The sequence below is a fragment of the Coloeus monedula genome (assembly GCF_965178545.1).
Source record: "Coloeus monedula genome assembly, chromosome: 1".
NCBI classification, from domain to species: domain Eukaryota; kingdom Metazoa; phylum Chordata; class Aves; order Passeriformes; family Corvidae; genus Coloeus; species Coloeus monedula.
This window is the reverse complement of record NC_138781.1, coordinates 147,692,574-147,708,631: the sequence shown is the minus strand read 5'-3', so window position 1 is coordinate 147,708,631 and position 16,058 is coordinate 147,692,574. Positions and strand designations below refer to the sequence as shown.

The window sequence follows — 16,058 nt, the reverse complement described above, 5'->3', positions numbered from 1 at the left end:
GAGCGGAGCGCGGCCAGCGCCGGACACTGAACTAAAAACGAGTCAAAACGTCGCATCCTCGTAGGTAGATGTGTTTATAACGCAGTGCAATAGGTCACTCAGAAACACAGCTGTCGCAGGCGCAGGCCTTGCTGCCGTTCCCTCCTGTTTCCCGCACCCCGCATTACAAGCGCCTCCTGGGGAAGGGACCGCTGACTGGCCCGACGACCCCGTCGCCCGGTAGCGGCGGCTCGCTCCCCGTTCCACCCCCGGGGCGGGACTGCTGGCGGCCGGGGCGGGGCCGGAAGTAGCGCGGCGGCTCGGGCGAATTCGGTGGCGCCACGTCTGTTTCGGGGCCCCTTCCGTGACCGGGCGGCGGCGGCGGGAGCGGCTGAACCCTCGTCTCGTCTCTTCCTCAGCAGCCGGTTCGTGGCGAGGCCTCGGCGGCGGCCAGGCGCGGCTGCGACATGTCGGACCTAGGGGACTGGTTCCGAAGTATCCCTCTGATCACCCGCTACTGGTTTGCCGGCTCCATCGCGGTGCCGCTCGTGGGCAAGCTGGGCCTTGTCAGCCCCGTCAACCTCTTCCTCTGGCCTGACGCCTTCATCCACCGCTTCCAGGTACGAGCCACACTACTGTTCCCGGCGTGCCTCGCGGCGTCCGCACCGTAGCTCAGCGTGGCTTGGTGCGCGCGCGGCCTTCTGGGAGTTGTAGTGCACGGCCACGCTGCGGGGCCTCGCTGGGGCTGCGCGCGGGGCCAGCCGCTCCTCCGGTTCCGCGGCCGCGCTGGAGTAGCCGCGCAGCGAGACAACGCTCAGGGGTGACCGGAGCCCCTCCAGCGGGAGCCGAGCCGCCTTTCCGCTCAACCTGTACAGGGCCTGCGGGCTGGGCCCGGATTTAGCCGGTGCTCTGCCTGCAGGCCCTGGGCCCCCACCGTGGTGACGGGCTGCGCGTCCCTGCCAGGGTGACAGAAGGAGGGCTATTGACCCTGGCAGCCCTGTAGTTCGTCTTGTGCCTCATTCTGGTGTGTTTTTTCCTAAATTTTCTGTGGGAGTTGTTCTGGCAGGCGCTAGATGTTGTGCCAAGGAGCTCTATGGCTGTGACTACAGGTGGCTTGCCTAGCTCTGTGTCATCGTGTGACCGTGACTTTGGGAGCTGTAACTTTGAGCTTACAGGGTGTGCAAATATCCCAAACTGCAGCTGGCCCAGGAGGTTTTGAGGCAGAGCTACAAGAGAGACATGGAGCTCCTCGGGCAGGTCCAGCAGAGGTCAACAAAGGTGATCAAGGAGCTGGAGGATCTCTCTAATGAGGAATGGCTGAGGGAGCTGGGCCTCTTCAGCCTCGAGGAAAGAGGACTGAGAGGGGACCTCATCAATTTCTCTGAGTGTCAGAGGATGGACAAGTGGCAATGGGCAGAAACTGATGCATGGGAAGTTCTGCCTGAACTGGGTGACTGTGCACTGGAACAGATTGACCAGGGAGGCTGTGGAATCGCCCTCACTGGAGATATTCAAGAACTGAGTGCAGTCGTATGTCATGTGCTCTAGGATGGCCGTGCTTGAGCAGGGAGGTTGGCCCAGCTGACACACTGTGGTCCCTTTTAACGTGACCTATTCTGTAAAGAAGTGCGTCTTTTGCACCTTCTGGTTTGGAATTTGAAAAAGCTTCTGTCAGCTTCTGTGCTTAGGTATGGTACATGTAAACTAACAACTAACGCCTTGAGGTGTCAGACATGCAGTGTTTCTGGGTGCCTTAGCAATATCAAAAGTGGTCACAAACTGGACATTTTTCCTTGCTCTCTGACATTACAGGTTCAGTGTTGGGGGAGAGCACTCATTGGATGAGCTGAAAGTGGAGGAAGAGAAGGGATTTCAATCTTTAAATTTCTGTTATATTGTCGCATTATATATTCACTGAAGAAGGCTGACTGCAAAAAAAAATAAAATAAAGCTATGGCTCTATCTACCTTGATTCATGTATTGTCTGCAAAGTATAGTAGCATAAATGAGTGGTTTTTCCTCTAGTTCTGTTATTCCTTCTTGAACTGTGATGTTCAGGATCCTAATACTCAGTTTGGAAATCTTGCTGCTTAAAGAGCTTGTTCATGAATGACCAGACATTTTCTGTCCTTGCTACGTGCTGCCATGCAGTTGGCTATGCCCAATATTCATAGTTGGGAGACTGTCCCAAAGCAGATCCCAAATGTTCAGAGTATCACATGCTGTCTGGAATGGTACACTAAAGGCTGTGAATTCCTTGGCCTCTGTTCAACAGGGAAGAATGGGTTTTGTATGGCTGTTTTTAAAACAGGGTAGCATCCTTGCCAGTGAGTCTCTTTTGCACTGCAGTAAAGACTCACTACTGCAAAGATGTGATGGAAAGCAGTTTGGAAAGTTGTGTGTTATTTCTGGTGTAGTGTTAATAGCTTTGCTTATTAGATTGAAAAAAACGCCACAACTATAAAAGCTGCTGAAGTAGCAGCAACCGATACTTGGGCTATTTTTAATCATCTTCTTGATGTTCCAAGTTTTCATTCATTATCAAGTAATGAATGTAAACAAATAGCCTGTGCATATGAGTTCATTCTGCAGTTTATAAATATATCTTTCTCTTTTGATCTGGACAGATCTGGCGGCCGATAACAGCAACTTTCTTCTTCCCAGTGGGACCTGGAACGGGATTTCTCTACTTGGTGAATTTGTATTTCTTGTATCAATATTCGTCACGATTAGAAACAGGTACGTTATCCATTAAATTATATGCACCTGGTGAACCCTGCCTGGACCTGATAAGAGATGGCTCATCTCTCTGCCAGCATATGTTGGTCAATGTGAAACTGCTCTGAAAACTGGTTTTCTGTGGCTGGCTCCTTCGCTTTGGCCATTTAGGATCTGAACTTGATACTTGTTTCAGTAGGAGGGCCTGGTGCTTTTAGTTGCTGGATTTCAGCAAGTGAGTGGGGCAGACTGAAAGATTACATTTACCTCCGTTTTTTTGGATCTGATGTCTTTTATCAGAGAAGGATGATAGAGCATAATGTAATAATGGGTTTATCCATTGAGAGAAAATAACGTCAGTTTTTTCTTGTTTTAACAGGAATGCTAACTTGTGTTATTCTGTTGTTTGCGTTGAATTGAGAGATACCTCCTACAAAAGAAGTCTACCCCTCTGCCTAACAGATACGTGGAAAAGTTAAGAGACTAGAAGGATTTTCAGTTAAGGGGAAAAATCAAGTGAGAAAAGGAGATCCGATAATGGATCATTTCTCTCAGAAGAAGGGGTTGTTGGTGCAAAGTAGCTTCAAAACTGGTTTCCTTTTGCACTGCCCAGTTCATTAAAGCTAGACAAAAATTCATTCAACTGGCATAAATAATTAAAGTATTTGCCAAGCCAGACTGCTCCTGAAAGCCTTTGTGAACAAGAATTTCAGTATAGTTCTAATGGAATCTTAGAACTGATGGTGTAAAAGGGAATGCATTGCAAGGTGATGTTTGGGAAGTCCATGAGAGAGAAGAGATCCCTGGCAGACCTGCCATCCAGAGAGTACTGTGGAATCACATTTAAGAAGAGTAGCAGGGAAGGGGAGGAGTAGTGCCAGATGATGTTTGGTTGTTTTCTTAGTGAAGGTTAAGTAGTAGTTTAATAGCTAGAAATCGTTCCTGCTTCTCTCTGAGCCTTTCTGCAGTAGATCATGAGCACATGAGAGTGCTGGCAGTTGTGACTGGGCAAAGGTAGGTGTAGTAAGAGTTCCTGGTTAATTATGCAAACTAAAAGACCTCACTGCTTGTAGATCTACTTACAATATGCTCTAGTTGTCTGTGCTGTGGCACAAATACCATTAAAGGGAGTAAATTTCTGCTGTACAACACATCTGGATTTTGAAACTAGGAAGTCAGCTGTGTTGTTTGAACCAATGCATTTCTTTTATGTTACAGTTATTTTTCTGGGTATAAATGAAGTCCCTTGTTAGGTTGGCCCATCTTTCTGTGAAAAAGGCCTGAATCCTTCTGTAGCTGGACGTTGTATAAGTTGCTGATAATGTTTACAGGTGAAGTCAGCATTGGTCTATGCCTCCTTTTGTCTGTGAAACTGAGAAAGTGAAACTTCTATTTTCAGTATTGTGCATGATTTTTGAGCATACACTGCTGCTTCATGCCAGCTTCAAATTTAGCTGTCAGAAATATCCATATGGTTTTGTACTGTGCTTGTGCTTTCCTAACAGGCTGACCTGTAACTTAAGAAGGAAAGGGAGATTGATGTATTTTTGTTTTGCTTTGGTTGGAGAAGAACATAACAAATATCAACAGAGTAAGCAGAATATGCAGAGTTCACTCCCCAGCAGTATGAATAAGATTATGGGTCAGCAGCTCTTCCCAGATGACTGGATTATACCCCAGGCCTCATGGAAGGACCTGTGGGATAGAGCTCACCCCATATCTGTACTGAGCTTTCTGGCAGTTTGTAGTCCACTTTCCTTAGATGTTCATCAAAAAGTCAACTTAAATGTCTAATATTCTTGTTAGCAATCTTGTAGATAATGAGAAGCGAAAAATTTAAAAGAATAATAATAGCTTTGATTTCTTCCTATTCTGGAAGGATTCCTGAGCTGGCATTTCTACAGCCTTAGTCAGCTTCTTCTCTTTATTTGTTTTTTTTGTTGTATGGCAACAGTAAGGAAAAAAACTTCAGTTCCTGTAGTTTTACAACTTCAAAACATTCTGATGTATTTTTCAAAGCAGGTTTTTTTCCTGTCATGCAATTTGCATGGCTGAACTTAAAACCGATATTTTAGTAATTTTGTTTTACATAGGCTATTCTAAAAAGGTAGTGCTTAAAAGTAGATTTTCTTCCTTTAAAAATACTTATATGAAGCAGAGCAGTGATCACATTAAGCAGTAGCATTCTTTCTACGCATTTGGATGTTTAATTATGAGCACGTAATTCAGCTTGTCCGTGATGTGCTGTGTCCGTGATGTCACTGTCATTCCTGCTGTCACTGTGTTTCACCCTCACCAGTCTGGGTCTTTTTCAACAGTATTCTCAGGCTTTCCTTGCCTGCCTGGGTTTATATGAAAGTTGATGGGAGTCTTGCACAGATGCTGAGGTCTCTGTCAGCCTTTTGCCACAGTTAGCAAGAGCGAGAGCCTCAGGTTTTCATGTTGTTAGGGGGTTGTGTTTTAATCCTTTTCTCTGTCAGGTCTCAAACTCAACATCTAAAGATCATTTCATTTAATATGACCTGCAGGGAATGTTACTCTATTATTTTTGTTTCCAGTGTCCTGAAAAAATTGGTACATATTTGAAATGGTGAATTAGACAAGCAGTACAGCTTAGAAGGAGGAACAGAATGTGCTGCACATGTGTACCCTCCTTGTCATGTGTGCTAATTTTTTCTGAAGTATAAAAAGCATTGCATCTCTTGAGTCTGATGAGGTGATACGAAGAGGATGCAATTTTCCTAAGTAAGGGCTGGTTTTCACATGACTCAGTCATTAAACTTGGTGTTTCTGCTTTTGCTGTGCACGTGTATTTCCTTATTCTATTCTTCTAACCCACAGTTTCATATGAAGGATGGGGTCCAATTCCATTTTGAAGTCTTATGTAGTTAGAACTACTTACCTCCAGCGTCAGTGTGTTCTTTTTTAGGTGTAGACACTGCTTGTGCTCTAATGCGGTAGGCCGAATGCCTTATTTTTCAGTCCGTAGGTTGTTCTATTCTAAGGCATTTTAAAATTAAAAAAAAAGAATCGCAGACCACAGACTGCATGCAAAGCCACTGTTACTAACTGAGCTTTCTTAGGCTCTGAAAAATAAAAGTTGTCTTAATTTTTTATCAAAATTTCAGTACCTCTCATAATGATTCTTTTTATTTTCAGGGGCTTTTGATGGAAGGCCAGCAGATTACATGTTCATGCTCCTGTTTAACTGGATCTGCATTGTTGTATCCTCATCATCAAACTTTGAGAAATATTTTGGTTCTCCTGCTTCTGCCTGAAATATGTTCAAAGACTGGGTTTTATCAAGGAACAGTTTTAAAATGTAGCAAACGTTCCCAGGCGAGTTTGTAGAGTTTGTAAGTGTGTAACCTTCCTGAAAAGGCAGTGAGTGGCTTGCAGGGAGAGCACTTAAAATGTGCTCACACAAGTGTGCAATGTGGGGACTCAAGCTCTGCTGACACAGAGCTCAGCACGTACTGGGTGAGTGTCCCTGGTGTTTGCTGGGTTGCTTTGCCGAGCTGCTCTTGTGTGGGCTAACACTGAATTTAGTGTGTTAAAGCTGCCATGTGCAAAAGGAACTGATCACTGCCATTCTCTGAAATTCCTGGAGAGATCCTTTACCTGCTGGGTAAAAGTCATCTGAGTCTGTGAAAGCAGTGTTGCGATAATCTGCACTGAGACAACTTCCTGAAGGAGCTGGGCTTGTTGGTTTGGGAATGCTGGGAAACACTTCTGTGAGCTGTGCTGTTCCACCTAAATTTTCTTTCAGATCTTGAATACAAAACCGGGAGGAGTTGTTGATAAACCAAATGGTTGTGCCACCATTTAGAGGGATCTTTAGAGGCTGGATAAATGGGCTGGTCAGGAATGAAGCTCAGCAAAGGGAAGTGCGGAGTCCTGCTCTTGGCAAGTAACAGCCTGAGGCACCAGGACAGACCAGGAACTGACAGTCTGCAAAGCATCTTCCAGAAAAGGCTCTGGGTGTCCTGCTGGACACCGAGTTGACCATGAGCCAGCAATATGCCATTATGGCCAAAGTGGCCACCAGCCTCATGGGTTGCCCTAGGCAGAGGATTGCCTGCAGGTTGAGGCAGGTGATTGCTCCTCACTGCTCAGCCTTTGAGAGATGTGTGGTGGCTGCATCCAGCTCTGGGTTCCCAAGTCCAAGGGAGACATGAACATAGTGGAGAGAGTCCAGTGAAGGGTCACAAAGATGATTAAAGGGTTGGAGCATTTGTCACATGAGAATCTGGGAGAGCTGGGATTGTGCAGCCTGGGGTGTCATCATAGAATCATACAGTAATTTGAACTGGAAGTGACCTGGAAAGCTTATCAACCCCCCTGCAATGAGCAGGGACATCTTCAACTAAATCAGATTGCTCAAAGCCCCATTCAAGCTTACCTTAAATGTTTCCAGGTGTGGAGCATCTACCACCTCTCTGGGCAACCTGTGCCAGTGTTTCACCGCCCTCATTGTAAAAAGTTTCTTTCTTACATCTAGTCTGAATCAACCTTTTTTTAGTTTAAACCATTACCACTTGTCCTATTGCAAAAGGCCATACTAAAAAATTTGTCCCCAACTCTCTCAGCCTTTCCCTAAAAGAGAGGTGTTCTATTCCTCCAGTAATTTCTGTCAGCTTCCTCTGGTCCCACTCTAACAGGTCTGTGTCTTTTCTGTGCTGAGGACTCTGGAGCTGGACACTGAATTCCACAAAAGGAAGCACAGGAAATTTCATTTAAGTGTAAGAAAGATCATTTCTCTTGTAAGGGCAGTGAAACACTGACAGGATTGTCAAGAGAAGGTGTGGAACCTCCATCCTTGGTGATGCTCCCATTCTGTCTGTGCTGTTGCTGCCTCCTCGTAGGAATTTGTGGTGGCACAGCAGGTGGAAAAAAGGGAGCGGTGACATCGGTGTGAACCAGATACAGCCAGGAGAGCTGGTGTATAGAAATGCTTTATCAATAGATAATCTCTAGTTGCATTCCACTATATGGAGGGAATTGCTATTCCTGCTAGTCCTGTCGAGCCACAGCTGTAACAAGGTACATTTAATTATGTTGTTTCAAAGATGATGGTTGTCTTTACTATTGCAGGTTGTTAGCTGTGAGCATTTAATTAATCTAATTGTGACGTATCTTTCTAACTGGTCATTTAAAAGCTTCTAGTTGCTTGTTCCCTGTGTGATGTAAGGAGCAACCTGAATGCATGCTCTGGGATAATGCTGGGTGTCATTTTATATGTATTCATGAACTGTTAAAAGCATCCTGATCATAGTAAAATCATTCAGTGATTGTTTCTACTCAGCAGCTACTACAACAGATTCTTTGAGCTCCAAGGTGGGAGAGGAGTATTAAAAGCCTGCATCAATGCACTTTAAGAAATTGTTTCTTTTCTATGACTCATTGGCAATGTATTGGTACTTTTTAATGATCTGGTATTTCTTTAGTTAGAAAACCAAAATGTCAGTGTTAAACTAATGAAAGAATCCAGCTATTAAACTTTAACGTGCCTTTATGCAAGGACTGATGGAGTCTGTAGCTAGCCAGTTTCATCAGGGAGGAAAGGCCAGTGTACCCATCTGCCCTTGGAGTAATGACTTGAGGTGGGAACTTGAAAGGCTGCCAAAAAGCAGTTATTGAAACAAAGTTTGTACATTTCTAGATCATTGGAAATTTTAACTTAAAACAGTGTCGTATCAATTTTGACCGTTAAAGATCTTTGCATGTGTATTCCGTGTGCCTGCAGCTTTTTATTGTTGTAGCCTGTCAGGTTTTTCTGCATTTTCCTTCATGGTGTGATGACAGATAACTGGCTTGGTAATGGATATGCAGGTAAGTGTGGTGCAGTTTCTTAGATACAATTTTACAAAACTTTATGACTACTTAATGACTTTATAGGGAGCATTATTGACTTAACTGCAGAACATAGTTAAGCTAGGCTGTTCAGATGATATCTGGATGGACTACTGTGTGTGTATTGTTAGTTTTTTAGTTAGGGAGTTAAGAAGCAAAAATTGTGTCTTTGTGCAGTCAGGAAGTGCTCAGACTTACTAAAATGGGCACAAGATGTCACCTATGCACTATTTCTTTTAATGACTGTGGATCTGCTTTCTTACTTTTCTATTTAAAAATGATTCTTGGGTTTATTAATCTTCTCAAATTTAGTTTAGTATTCCTGTTACTTGCCAACAGAAGATTTTTTTGTGAAAAATGCAGCTTCAGTTTGAGACCAGAACTGCGAAGTGCAAAATCCTCACAGGAATGATTAAGATAGTGGTCTTAAGAATCAGTTTCAGTGAAATAATTCTGCTCTCCCCAGATATCAAGGGTGAAAATTGGGAAGTGTTTTTGGGACACAACAGTGTCAGATAACTGCATGTCTTCAGTCTGCCTCTGCTGTTCTCATCTTCAATTGTCTCCAGCACCTAAAGACTCCACCAGTATCTGTAGTATTCCATACAGAATTATCTTAACATTTATTAGATCACTTCTCTGGTTCCCTGGTAGACAAAAACACAGGAGCTGTTTCACAGCATTCAGCCAGTTCGTGGAAATGTTGCTGGGGCAGTCTGCCTTCAGTTCAGAAATCAGCAGATAGCTAAAGCAGTGCTTTGTATTTCTTTCACTAGAAATAGTCCAGTCAGCTGATACCGAGTCCATGTAAAGAAGCATTTGAAACAGCCTCAGCTCCTGGCATGGAGCACAGGTTAACTCCAAGCTCTGCCAAGGTGGCTGTGCCAAGGCTGGCTGTGGTACTCTAAAATGGGGATTTACTGGAGCACCTTCCCCCTGTGGCGCTCTCAGGAGGGGGACATAGGTGGCAGTTGGATGGAGAACACTTCATCTGGCATATTAGCTTTGCCCCAGATGAGAATGTTTGGGTCAGTGCCCTGGAAGTGGTTGTGGCACAGGTACAGGGCTGACTCTCCTGTAGGTGGGAGCAGAGGAGCTCCCTGCAGCTGCTCTTTCTTGGCACAGGTTGGAGCCCTTTGCTTTGGTATGGTCATGCAAAAGAGAATACCCAAGTAGGTTCTCCTCCTTAACTTTCTCAATAGTTTTTGAACAGATCCATGGCATGCAGTGGAAGAGATTCTGGGGCAATCTGTAAAGACTTTGGTGATGTACCATGCTTACAAACGACTTCTGAAACATAGCTCCTGCTGCCTGTTTGAGTTTCTTGTGTTTCTGTGAAAGTAATGGTAACTTTGTTCTTTTTTTTTTTTTTTTTAAACATTGCAGTTGCTGATGATTCCGCTCATCATGTCAGTACTTTATGTGTGGGCCCAGCTGAACAGAGACATGATTGTATCATTTTGGTTTGGAACAAGATTTAAGGTATGTCAGACAGGATATTGGAAAGATTTCTGCCTGTAAGGTGCATGTGTAGTGGGTGAGGGGCAAAATATAAATATTCTCTCTTATTAAAGGTGACCCATACTCTCACATAGCTGAATACTCCTTGAGATGCAGCAGACAAATTTCTTCAGTCTTCCATGTGGTGTCTCTACTCAGTGTGTCTCTACCGAAAAGATGTCCTGACAATTCATTGTTTTGAAAAAAAGGATAACATTTCTGATAAATATTAGCCTGGATAAAAGCTGAATGTAGTGACAAAATGTTGGTATTTTAAATTGTTTTTTTCTGTGTGACCTTGTCTGTTTCTGCCCGTTCTTATAGTGAAGACTCTTTTGATAATTTCCAGACCTTTTCAAAACTGAAAACTTCAGGACTTTGTTCTAGATGCAGACTTGCTGTGGAACATAGGGTGCAAAAGGCACACTTGCTTATAATGTTTGAAAGAGTATGTTTTGTCTAAAAGTGTTAGTGGTTGCTCAGTTTGGAGTAACCTTGTTCCATTGAATCTGCTTAAGTTAATAGATCAGGACATGTAATGCCTAAAACATTGAGATTATGATTGTGCTTATTAGTGCAGTGGGATATTGAGAGCAGGTTTACATCCTTAACTTGTACTTACTCTCTCCACTGCATTCTTTTTCAGGCCTGTTACCTTCCATGGGTTATTCTGGGATTCAACTACATCATTGGTGGATCGTATGTATTTACTTATATGGCCAATTTGAAGTTACAAAAGCTTTTACAGCTATTTAACTTGCTTCTGAATTTAGGAGTAATATTAAAATAAGCTTAAAACTGTGTAATCTGGCTGATAATGCTCAGTGTCACATGGTGGTCATTTAACATAAAAGCAAAGAGGAGATGTGCATGTGAGAACTAGAGAATAGAATGTAGGTGAGGGGAAAGTAATGAGAGTTTGGTGTATTTTCTAGTAACTCTATGCATTAGGCCTTCTCCATACTAAGAAAGTAACACACATTAAAGAAAGATGTCATTTCCTGGAACCAGCCATCATTACTGGTTTAGAAACAAATTTAGCTTGACTCTGATAATGCTGTTACTTCTTTCCCTCACAGACTTGTCCAACCTGATCTTTTTTTTCAGTTTGTTAAGCAAGGAAAAACAGCAGTAAGCCCATAGCATGCCATGTTAGCACTTGTTGAATTTTTTGGTCTCTCTTGGGTTTTTTTTTGACTAAACCCCATGATGCAGAAAGCCCCTCTGTGCACAGTCTGCCTCATTGGGGCCCTGCATTCATTGGGGCCTCTTGGTGCCGCTGTAACATAATTAGTGACAATAACAAGTTTGTGGTTGAGTTATAAAAGGAGGAAATAGTACAGCAGAACCAAATTCCCTTTTCTGGCCGTGCCTCCTACTGACTCATCCGTCACTTGTGAAAACTACTTCCTGTTAGATACCTGCTGTTTCTATGCATGACAGAAGATACTCAAGGGCCTCCAGTCAGCAGTGTTTTTGCAGAACTGGGAACAAAACAGTTCACTACAGCAGGAGACAGGTTGTCCAGTGAAAACAGCAGTAACGTCTCTAGCTCTGCAGACGATTATTTTGGTCACTAATCGCTATACGGTCTAATTCTCCAATGTAAACAAGTATTTAATTGTGTTTTCAATACAGACTGTAGAGAAGGCTTGGAAGGGAGGGTGGAGCAGACTGTTGATTGATGTGCTGGCACAGGAGGTTGGCCCTTCTAAAGAAGTGGCTGAAAAATGCTGAGGGAAGGGAAATTTTCTGTGTCTCACGACCCCAGCAAATCCTGGTGGCAGGTGAACAGAAGATTGTCACTCATTTATTTTCAGAGAAGACAGCATTTGAAACCATTCTTTTTCTTTTGCTTTACAGAGTCGTCAATGAGCTGATAGGAAATCTGGTTGGACATCTGTATTTCTTCTTAATGTTTAAATATCCAATGGATTTGGGAGGAAGGAATTTTCTGTCCACACCTCAGTTCCTGTAAGCTGACTTCATTCTTTACCTCACTGTTTGTTTGGTCCAATTTTTTGTATAGTTCATCAGACATATGTTTGGTGGGATTGTAAAGTGTAAAATACTTTGCTAAGTCAACCTTCTTCAGACTCTTGTATTGACTGAGCTGATGAGTCATAAAAACTGCTGAGTTACTTGTAAATGGCCCATGTGAGAGTTCTTTGTTGCCCCTTGGGACGGCTTATGTCTTTACCCCCTCTTAAGAGTGAGAGTAAATGTCATGAGTTCTGCTGTTGAATTGAGCTGCAGTAAAGAGAACTCCCTAACAATTATCAGATGGTATATAAAAGAAGTTTCATCCTGTAAATGATTTGTTTTCTGTATCCCCATGTATCATTACAGTAGCTACCAGTTCAGCAATGTTTAACAATAAGAGCCAGTTGTAGACTTGTTCAGGGCTATAAAAGATTCTGCTTTGCAGTCTGTACCAGTCACCCTGACTGAGACTGCAAGTCTTGGTTTTGGAAGTGCTTTTTCTTGAGATATGTTCATTGTTTTGGCATTGAAATACTGTAATCAGAAGCCAAAGTTTGTTGTTCAGTTGCCCTTGTCCGCATCCTTTTGGGCTGTAAATATTCCTCCTCTATCAAACTTTAGTTAGCAACTCAGTTAACCCTTTTCATAGCATAAAGTGTTGAATTACAGTTACACACGTTTCAATGAATAGGGAAGCTTTATATTCTAATTCTGTGCTTGCAAGCCCATCTGGTAAACCTAATTTTCCATAGAGATTAGAAGACAAGGTTGTTTTTTAAAATGTCTTTCAAGGTGGTAACAGCTCTGAAACTGCCCTCAGTCTTACTGGTTCCGTGCAATTCTCTTGTTACCATACACATCTCAGAGATGGAAGTTTCCCAGTATTTCCATTTGTCAGTGTGCTGAGGGCTTAGATTTGGAAAGAATTCTCTGAAGTTCTACTGTGAAAAGCTGGTATTTCTGCAAAGTGTATCAGCTAAAAGGAAGTGCATGGAAAAGGTCTGGCATTTACCCCCAAGGTACAGCTGTTTCTCTAACTCCTCCTCCTCTGGTTTGTCCTAGTTACCGCTGGCTGCCAAATAGGAGAGGAGGAGTGTCGGGCTTTGGTGTCCCTCCTGCCAGCATGAGAAGGGCTGCAGAAGATCAGCAGGGTGGTGGAAGACACAACTGGGGCCAAGGTTTCCGGCTAGGGGACCAGTGAAGAATTCCTGCCCTTGGAAAACAGCAACTCTCCGGTTTCAATTGGATGTAGAACCGACTGTTCCTGGTGCAGAGCATGCTTAAGAACTGAGCTCTCTGTAGTACTCTTGGATTTAACTGATTAAAAAGAAAGAATGTTTCTGGTTCAAGAGCAAATTAAAAACTCCAGAAGGAAAAAATGTAGATCTTGCTCCAGGTTAGCCAGTAGTGTCCAGTGTGATTCTGCCATTAAAAATAAGCCTTCTTTATACAGTATTGTCTGTCACAACAGGATCCATTGGCTGTCCTGTTCCATTATGTGATGGAACAAGCTAGTGGTGTCCTGTCTTTCCTGGTATGTTAAAAGCTTTGTTGACCACAGTGAAGTAAAATCTAGTGCGAGGCAGATGTCTCAAATGAGCCCCCCAGATTTAGGAAGCTGACTTTTTCCATAGCTGTGCTTAAGCCCCAGGGTCTTTGGAAATATTATTTAAGTGATATCTCTCTGCTGCATTTGTAAAGCAAATTGCAAATGTTTAATTTCTGTTATTAAGATGTGTTTTGAGCAGAGCTGTTTCTTGCCGTGCAGCATTTGTCCTACCTGCTACATCATGGGCTGGGCAAGGCTAAGGATTAGAGGGCTTTTGTTTGAAATGGCAATAACAGATACTCACAGAATTAAAATCTCTGAACTCTTCACAGCATGTTACAAAGCTTGTTCTGGTGAAACTGAAGTTGTCTGGCATGTTTTTTTCCTGCCAGATCTGTGAATTATTGGCTTCAAGGTTTCTCTTTTGATTGCCAAATTGGATGGCATAAATACTGCTTAAACTAGAAAATGTAACGTTGTGGTTAAGGGTACTGACTGCAGCATTGTTTAACTGACTCTTCAACTTTTATCTTAAAAGCTTTAAGACGTCTAAGAATCAAAGCTGGAAATAATCTTTTGCAGGGTGAAGACACAATCTAACAGGTTTACTGCAGGACTCTTTCATTGTCAAATAAGAAATTGCATACACTGTTTATTAGTATCTGTACCTTTTTTTGGTAAAAATTTCTGATGTGGAAAAGGGAATGATTTCTGTACAGTAGTTTTCCTTGCACTGGGTTCCCATGGGCAGAGCACATGGCTAAGATGCAGGAAGCTGTACTGCCGGCTTGTTACTGACTCACTGCATGCTCTTGAGCAAACTTGTTACTTATCTCAGTTTTCCCAGCTGTAAGAAGGACTCGTGCATGTCTCACAGCATTCTTACAAGACAGCTGCCCCTGACCTCCCTAGCTGGGAGCTGCTAGTGAGCAAGTAAGGCTTAGATTTACATAAATCCAACACAATTACTCTAAGCTTAACCAAGACTTGTAAGTCAGAATGTAGTTGCTCACTTTTTGTTTCGTAGTTGGAGGAAGAAGAGCATTGTCACTAGGATGAGTTTCAAGTCTGACTGAATTGTCCCTTTAGCATTTGTCTGTTGTTTTACTGGGTAGGTGGGGCATGGACAGCTGTTCTGCCCCAACTTAGGTATCTCAGGTAACTATAAGTTGGTGAAGTGAATCTGGGCTGATACATTTTTATTACTACTTTGTTTCTTCACTAAACTTGGGTTCTGAAGGTATAAAAACTTGTAAATACTACATGATGCAAAGCTGAGTGGAAAATAAGGGGTTAGTCTGGAAATTTAAAAAATGCATGTTCCATGTCTTCACTGCAACTCAGCTATGTTGATTTGGCTCGTGGAAAAATGTAGAAAACTGGTAATGATCATACTGTGTGCTTACATTTTGCAGGAACTTGGAGTTTAGAGATGACCTGCCATTTTTGCCTATTCAGTGATGAGTTTTAAAGATTCTCTTGTCTCTTTCTTTGTATAAAATGGTAGGTAGAAAACAGGAGTGCAGTGTTGTAAATACAAATCCATCATTGACCAACAGCTGTTATTTGATGTGGACTTGAACAGTCTGAGAATCATCATTTTAATAGGAGTCTTTTTAGTCATAGGAATATCACTGTCTCCAAAGCATTTGTCTTCATTTTGAGTCAGGACCCAACTTTTAAGTGAAGATGCAGTAGTTTGTGACTCAGTTAAACCCCTGGCACACTCAAACTGCAGAATATCTCTGTATGGAAGGCCCAAAGGAAGGCTTGAGTGAAAGAAAGCACAGCAAAAGTCATTGTACTGGCCCATGGCACTGCATGGGGTCTTGCTTTCTAGTATGTCCTCCTTCTCTAAATTAAGAGGAAAAGGTTTGCAAGGAAAATAGACTTCTTATAAACCTTGATTAGCTTCTGAGCTGCTTCAGGTCAATTTATTTTGTTTATGGAAAATTCACTTCAGAATTCCGTATTACAAGCTCAGTTTGTTTGTTTCTCACTTTGTCACTTGACCTGAACTGCTGTTTGTCCTCCCACATACATTGATAATGGCAGTCTCTTGTTAAAATGAGTACTTCCTTTCTTATTTTGTACAGATAATTTCCCTTTTTGTAATCAATTTTTGTTGGCAAAGTTTTAAATTAAAATTTTAATCTCTGTTACTGTCTTTGTTTTGCTAAATCATATTTCAGCTTAAGACAAGCCTTGTGATCTGCAGGTCCATGGGTATTGTCTGACAGCTGCACTGTGACACCATCTCCTGCTGTTGATCAAAATACTCAAGAAAATGACATGCTTTTGGGTGGGAGTCTTATCTTCTCTGATCAGTAGCAAAATCATAAAGGCATTTTCTTTGTCTCTGTTTATACCATGAGTTTTGACAGACTGTGTCCTTCCTGGGCTATTACCATTTTACAGCTGTTTTTTGTATACTTGGTTATTAATCCTGTGTCCTCTGGGAGAAAGCATTCTTCTA

The 16,058-nt window shown here is 42.6% G+C and overlaps 1 protein-coding gene across 2 annotated transcripts; it reads left to right on the top strand.

The window, feature by feature from the left end:
• The first annotated feature begins 285 nt into the window (after nucleotides 1-285).
• Nucleotides 286-15,744, top strand: DERL1 (derlin 1). Of its 2 annotated transcripts, XM_082289876.1 has the most exons (8): nucleotides 286-599; nucleotides 2,607-2,718; nucleotides 5,857-5,921; nucleotides 8,503-8,529; nucleotides 9,937-10,032; nucleotides 10,697-10,749; nucleotides 11,914-12,024; nucleotides 13,096-15,744. In XM_082289876.1, exons 1-8 carry the CDS (start codon nucleotides 447-449, stop codon nucleotides 13,232-13,234), a joined length of 756 nt encoding a protein of 251 aa, XP_082146002.1. In that variant the 5' UTR covers nucleotides 286-446; the 3' UTR covers nucleotides 13,235-15,744. The 2 variants fall into 2 exon arrangements, with proteins under 2 accessions (XP_082146002.1, XP_082146003.1); XM_082289877.1 differs by lacking the exons at nucleotides 286-599; nucleotides 2,607-2,718 and adding an exon at nucleotides 3,134-3,711.
• Nucleotides 15,745-16,058: the final 314 nt, after the last annotated feature.